We start from the raw sequence: 6,000 nt of genomic DNA on the forward strand, positions 1-6,000 counted from the left end.
AGTTGTACCGATACCAGTATCGGAGGAATGCGGTATCAGGTATCGGCGAGTACACGTGTCTGTGCACCAATCCTATGCCCAAGGAACAGGACCCTGTTATTACCCAGCAGTGTCCCATCTGCCATTTTCTTCCCAGCATAAGAAAGTAATACTCAGACAACAACAGACGCAACACAAAAGGTAGCGTCCGTGCTCCCAGGTCATCAAATACGACAGAGACTCAACAATCTACTGTCTTTCACCAGAATGACTGACCCCACCTTTAATGTCCACTGACTAAGACTAGGAACTGATAACAAGAGCGGAGCAATCAAGACATCCATTGGTTGCCTTGGTGATGGCTGTTCCACTGTCCGCTGTCAGGCTTCCAGTATATTTATACCCCAACATGTGTAAGGGCTCTTGAAGGCTGCAACTGCTACGACTTGGAGTGACACTTAACAGTTAAAAAAAAAAAAAAAAAAAAAGAGGGTGGTAACGAATCAAATCAGGAACAAACTTCGCACACATTCAACCACAGGGGAAATACTTGTCAGTAAGATCACCTATCTGGCAAAAAAACTACCAAAAAGCCTTCCAAAGTACATCTACCACAGCTCCTACCTGCCCTTTAAGACATGAAGGCTTATTTTATCCCAGTCTTAAAAGAGCTACAATCAAACCTAACGTTGGGTCAGCCACCCACAGATCAGGTCAATGGATGCGTGATTAAGTATTCAAACTGTACCCAACTCACACCAAGCCATTATCTCTTATCACAACGCCTGCTCAAGCTTCTTAACAAGTCCAGTCATACGACTACAAGCAGGGAGAACAAGCTGAGGAAAAACAACAACACATTTAATAACAACCTCCACCAGCCGCGTCTTTCACAAGTGACGAAACCTGATCCTGATCTGACTCCCTGGGGGCTATTTGTCCTGTTTGCTGTGTTTGGACTGCGGGTGTCACCAGACAAGAAAGCGGCGGTCAGCATGAGACAGCAGGCTGATGATGAATGACGGTGAGAAAAACACTTCCCTCTGCTCACTTCTCCTTCTCTACAGAGCTCATTCTGGGTTTGCCGACCACAGACATTCACACTTATCATCTGGCCTCTAGGATTTTGCCCCTCCCTTCTGCATGAACATTACTTTCATCTGTTTTCACCTTCCTTGTACAAGCTTCTAACTAGGGCTGCAATCTAAGAGTACTTTCATTATTGATGAATCTGAACATTATGATTAATCATTCATCTTGATTAATCATTTGTTGGAAAATGCCATCACAATTGTCCAGAGTGCTGGGTTATAATATTCATGTGGTTTGTTATACTCAATCTGAAGTCCAAAATCAAAATATATTCAGTTTTCTATCTTATTATACGAGCAACCTATAGATACTCACATTTGGACCGGTGAATTTGGGCCATTTTTGCTTATAGATTCCCTCTAGACATCAAACATACATGCAAAATATATGTTTATTCTGCAAAAAGGTGTAATTTCCACATTAAAATCTTTGTTTTTTTTTAAACTGTTTCTTCTACCACATTAGACTTTCCAGAATCTCTGAATATGCAAATGTTGTTCATTTCTAAAGTTTTGCTGCTGGACACAAGATGTCTCCTCCTTCACTGTAAAGTCCATTCTCAGTGGATGTGCACTGGTGGCTTCAAGTTTCTACATCACACTGTACAAGTTGTATACTGGACCAGGACTGACTTCCTAACTATTTGTGATGTCACAAATCCTGCTGGTAGGCCCCGCCCCTTACAATCAGATGTTCAATGAGCTCAGAGAAACTTTCCTCTTTCAGCAGATGAATGTGAAAACATCCTTCTAGAGTCAAACTCTGTACAGACAGCATTCAGACAGCACACTGTAGGGATGAGAAGAACAACTGATTATTGACTGGAGGGGGTCAAATTAGGGTGATCAGAGTTGTTCAAAGATCTGCCAATCAACTCATTGTTTCAACACAGCTTGTAACATTTGTACAAAAGCTCCAACATTTTAGCAACGGCCACTTCCCCTTTACAATTCTAGCTCATTTCTTTATGTTGTAACCAACGAACAGGTTTTATAGAAACAGTTCAGTCCTCTGAAAGTTTCACTATGATGCCGCCTGCCCCACCTCTCACTTTCGGTCTCCACTTGGATGTGAAATGTTTTCCCAGGCAGTCATGTTTCATTGAGACCGTTGCAGTTTGTTCTGAGATGCTTCATTACCCTTCTTCCATCGCGGTGTTGTCTGAGTGTGATCAATAGCTTTATAATGCCGGGAGGCTAGGACAGTGCAACACCCAGTGCAAGACGTCAGAGTACCGGATTAAATGTCTCTGTAACAAATGACAATGCTATACCAGCACTAATGACTGCACCACTGCCAATAACCAACACAGGACTCTGGCTGCATCATACTGAACAAGGGCAAAGGGGGATGAGGATGACTGTGACATCAAGCATGGACTTACCCAAAAAAGAAATGCAACTACATTCAATGGAGCGTGTTTACGTAGGGGTTTAATAAGTCCAAATACAGACAATTTGGGATAGTGTCTGGACAAACAATGGCAGCAGCTGCTGGACTGGTACAAAGGTACAAATGGGAGGAAAATATTTGCCTTCAAATTTGGATAGAATGGGATTAGTGACCTGGTGCTAGCATTAATGTGTGAAACCTCAACACCAAACCCCATTTAAAATGTGGATATATTATATAGCCTTGCAACGTGAAACGTTTGACACTTACTGTATATTTTAATAGAAATTGTATGTCCTTTGCTTCCACCCAATCTACCAAACATAGCTGACATTTGGACTTGACAACTATTCATTCTATTCAAATAAAGCTCTTTTTCATATTCATGACTGCTAGCAATTCAGAGATGTGTGGGGTCATGCTCCACCAGGTGTGTACAGAGTCTGACAACCAGCAGAGCCGCTACCGGACTGAATTGCATTATTTTTGAATGAAGTTAGCCACTTTGCATCTCTGTGTTCCACGTCTGAGAAACTGTGGCACCTTAATACAAACTTTTCGATTCAATTTCAGCACGACATTTCCCTGAGGCAGAGGGTGAAAGGAAACCAGCGGTTTGGAGCGTTTGTTCCTCACCTAGCGTTAGCACCACTCTTACCTCCGCGCCCTCCTCTGTGGAGAACAACTATTACAAAACCATGTTTGTCGGCGGACGTACACACCTGCTAGCACAAAAACAACAACACTTTCACAATCTTAGGGGCTTTCTGGCAACTTCGGCATACATTTAATGTACGTAGTAGCTCCTTACTTATGTATAGTGAGCTGTAACGATAACGTAATGCAGCTACACCGAAAGCACCAGGTGAACCGACTGGCTTAACCCACTGGGGATGTCGCTTTGAGGTTAAACAGGTCACTTTCCGAGTCTTTCTCTCCATACAACAGTGAACACTGTCGGGTCTGCCTCGGCATAAGGTGCAAGACATTATGTGACTTAGAAAACAACACCGGGGCTTGCGTATTTTCTTCAAGACATCTTTGCCAGCTAAGGACAGTCTGAGGTGATGCACAGTGTTCAGATATAAGAGAGTAATGACCGCTGAGACATTACCTGCCCGTACACCTTTAGCATGGTCGATTCACCCGTGCTCCGGCGGCTTCGATGCTGCGGTTGGGCGCCGGAGCCCGACCAGCCTTCGGTGGCGCTGCGAGCGGCCAGAGGCAGCGCTGGAGCCGCGGCGCCTCCTCCATCTCCGTCCGGTAAATCCTCACTCGCTTCTATTGTAAAAATTCCTCTGTTTTGCGGCAGCATGTAACGCTGCTCCGGGTGAAGACGAAGGGTCGACGAATTTACTCCAGCAACCCAGAGGACTAATAAATATAACGAAGAGCGACGAGAGGACTGCATCTTGCCTGCTTGTGATATCGCCATGTTTGTGTATGTTTGGCTTTTGGATTAGGTAAGACTGAAGAGCTCCTTCTACTGGCAGTGATGCTGCATTCACTGGCCATGGGAATGTCGGGAAGGACGAGACTTCTCGGTTTAAAACGTGCTTCCCTGGCTTACTACCACACACAAAGGCAGTTAACAAGCCTCCGGTGCTTCACAAGAGAAACACAGTGTCAGCCACTGAAAAACAAGACATGAAATGGATTTATAGATTACCATACGATTAACGAATGAATTACATTATTATTATTATCATTATTATTATTATTATTATTATTATTATTATTATTATATGAAGAACTGGGGAATAAGCCACCTTTCAGGATGATTTTCTTTAAGAAGATGTATTACATTTGTGTATCTTATACACATTTTTTACCAAGGCTCAGCTATGATAACGTCTCCAATTAAAAACATGTCATTCATTTACATGGTGAAAAGATAATAAGTGATGCAGAGTTTGATATTAAAACTTATGGTAATTTTGCATTATAAGAATCTAGCTACAATTGAGCATTTAATTAATTATTATTATTATTATTATTATTATTATTATTTTATTATTATTATTATTATTATTATTATTATTATTATTATCTCAGATATATTTAAGGGGAACTTGGCAACTATTTCAACTTAATAAACCCGTTTAGAAATCATTTGGATGGTTAAATGGCCTGTTCCGGTGAAAATGGTGACTTTCCCCGCTCCCCCTAGCGTCCCCAGGCGGAAAACCAAGCTTGCAACTTTGGGACTACCGTCCCGTTAAGTTGAAAATAGGAAGTATCGTGAGAAGCGAGAACGAGCGAGAAACACGAACTGCTTTACGGCAATTCCACATAAAAGCACACCCCCTCAATACCGGTTAGCCACGCTGGCTATAAGTACAAGCGACGATGAATGTATTACCCACCTCGGTAGACATTGCTCCACACGAAAAAGTTTCCCGGCAACAAATGCACATCAGCAGCGGTAGAAAGGGGGAGGAGGGTGCCGCAAGTGAGTTTTTTTACGACAGTTTTGTGAAATATACGTCCCAGAGCTGTAGGGAGACCTCGTTGAGAAAACATGTGACGACAAAAGTGAAAACCAGCGAAGAAATGGCTAGAGTTGCCCAGTTCCCCTTTAAAGGGAAGGGATAGCTAGCTTGGTATAAACAGTATGGCAAAACTTAAAGGACCAGTGTGTAGGATTTAGTGGCATCTAGTGGCGAAGTTGCAGATTGCATCTAACTGAACACTGCTCATGTCTGTATTTGACGCTGGCTGCTAAGTTTGAAGGAGAAAATACAGTGGCAGTGAAAAATGCAAAAGCCCTATCTACAGCCAGTGTTTGGTTTGTCCATTCTGGGCTACTGTAGAAACATGGTGGTTTAACATGGCAGACTCCATGGAGGGCGACCCGCAGCGTCTGTAGATAAAAACAGCTCATTCTAAGGTAACAAAAACACAACAATTCTTATATTCAGGAGTTATACACTAATGAAAACATAGCTATGAATATGATGTTCCATTTCTGCCAATAGATCCTCCTGAGTGTTACACACTGGACCTTTAACACATTTTTGGGTTTAGCAATAAATCCTAAAAAGTTCCTACTTTAGACATTACCAACCGGAAGTAGTAAATAGTAGTAGTAAGAGAAAGTACTAACACACTCCTGTCAGAGTCACATCATGATTCTGTTTCTTAACTACATGGGGGTATTTGGCACTCGTGCTAGATTCTTGGTTTATAGTTGACATGGCAGTGTTTGATTTGTTGTAAAACATTAACTCAAATGTTCTATACTCAATTCATGGGTGTTTAGAGCTGATAAGGAGCAACAGTTATCACCTGACAATGTGATAGGGGCATCTTAATGGCTTCAAATGACTTGATGGGCCCTATCTTGCAGATCTGAAACGCAAGCAGCTTTGTGGGCGGATCTCGGCGCTGTTGCTATTATGCCAGCGGGATAAATGACTCTTGAGCCCGGCGCAAATCTAAAATGGGTTGGTCTGAAGGAGCTACATTAGTCATAGGTGTGGTTTGGGCGTAACGTGCAATAAACCAATCAGAGCGTCATCTCACGTTCCCTTTAAA

General features: G+C 42.5%; 1 protein-coding gene across 2 annotated transcripts in view; it reads right to left on the minus strand.

The window, feature by feature from the left end:
- The window catches only part of sorl1 (sortilin-related receptor, L(DLR class) A repeats containing), a 94,741-nt gene extending 90,816 nt beyond the window's left edge, over positions 1-3,925 (minus strand). For both annotated transcript variants that reach the window (XM_051397761.1, XM_051397760.1), the window contains exon 1: positions 3,578-3,925. In XM_051397761.1, the coding sequence (XP_051253721.1) occupies positions 3,578-3,898 (321 nt within the window). In that variant the 5' untranslated portion in view covers positions 3,899-3,925. The remainder of the gene's footprint in view (positions 1-3,577) is intronic.
- Positions 3,926-6,000: the final 2,075 nt, after the last annotated feature.

Source organism: Dicentrarchus labrax, unplaced genomic scaffold (genome assembly GCF_905237075.1).
Source record: "Dicentrarchus labrax unplaced genomic scaffold, dlabrax2021, whole genome shotgun sequence".
Taxonomy (NCBI): Eukaryota; Metazoa; Chordata; class Actinopteri; family Moronidae; genus Dicentrarchus; species Dicentrarchus labrax.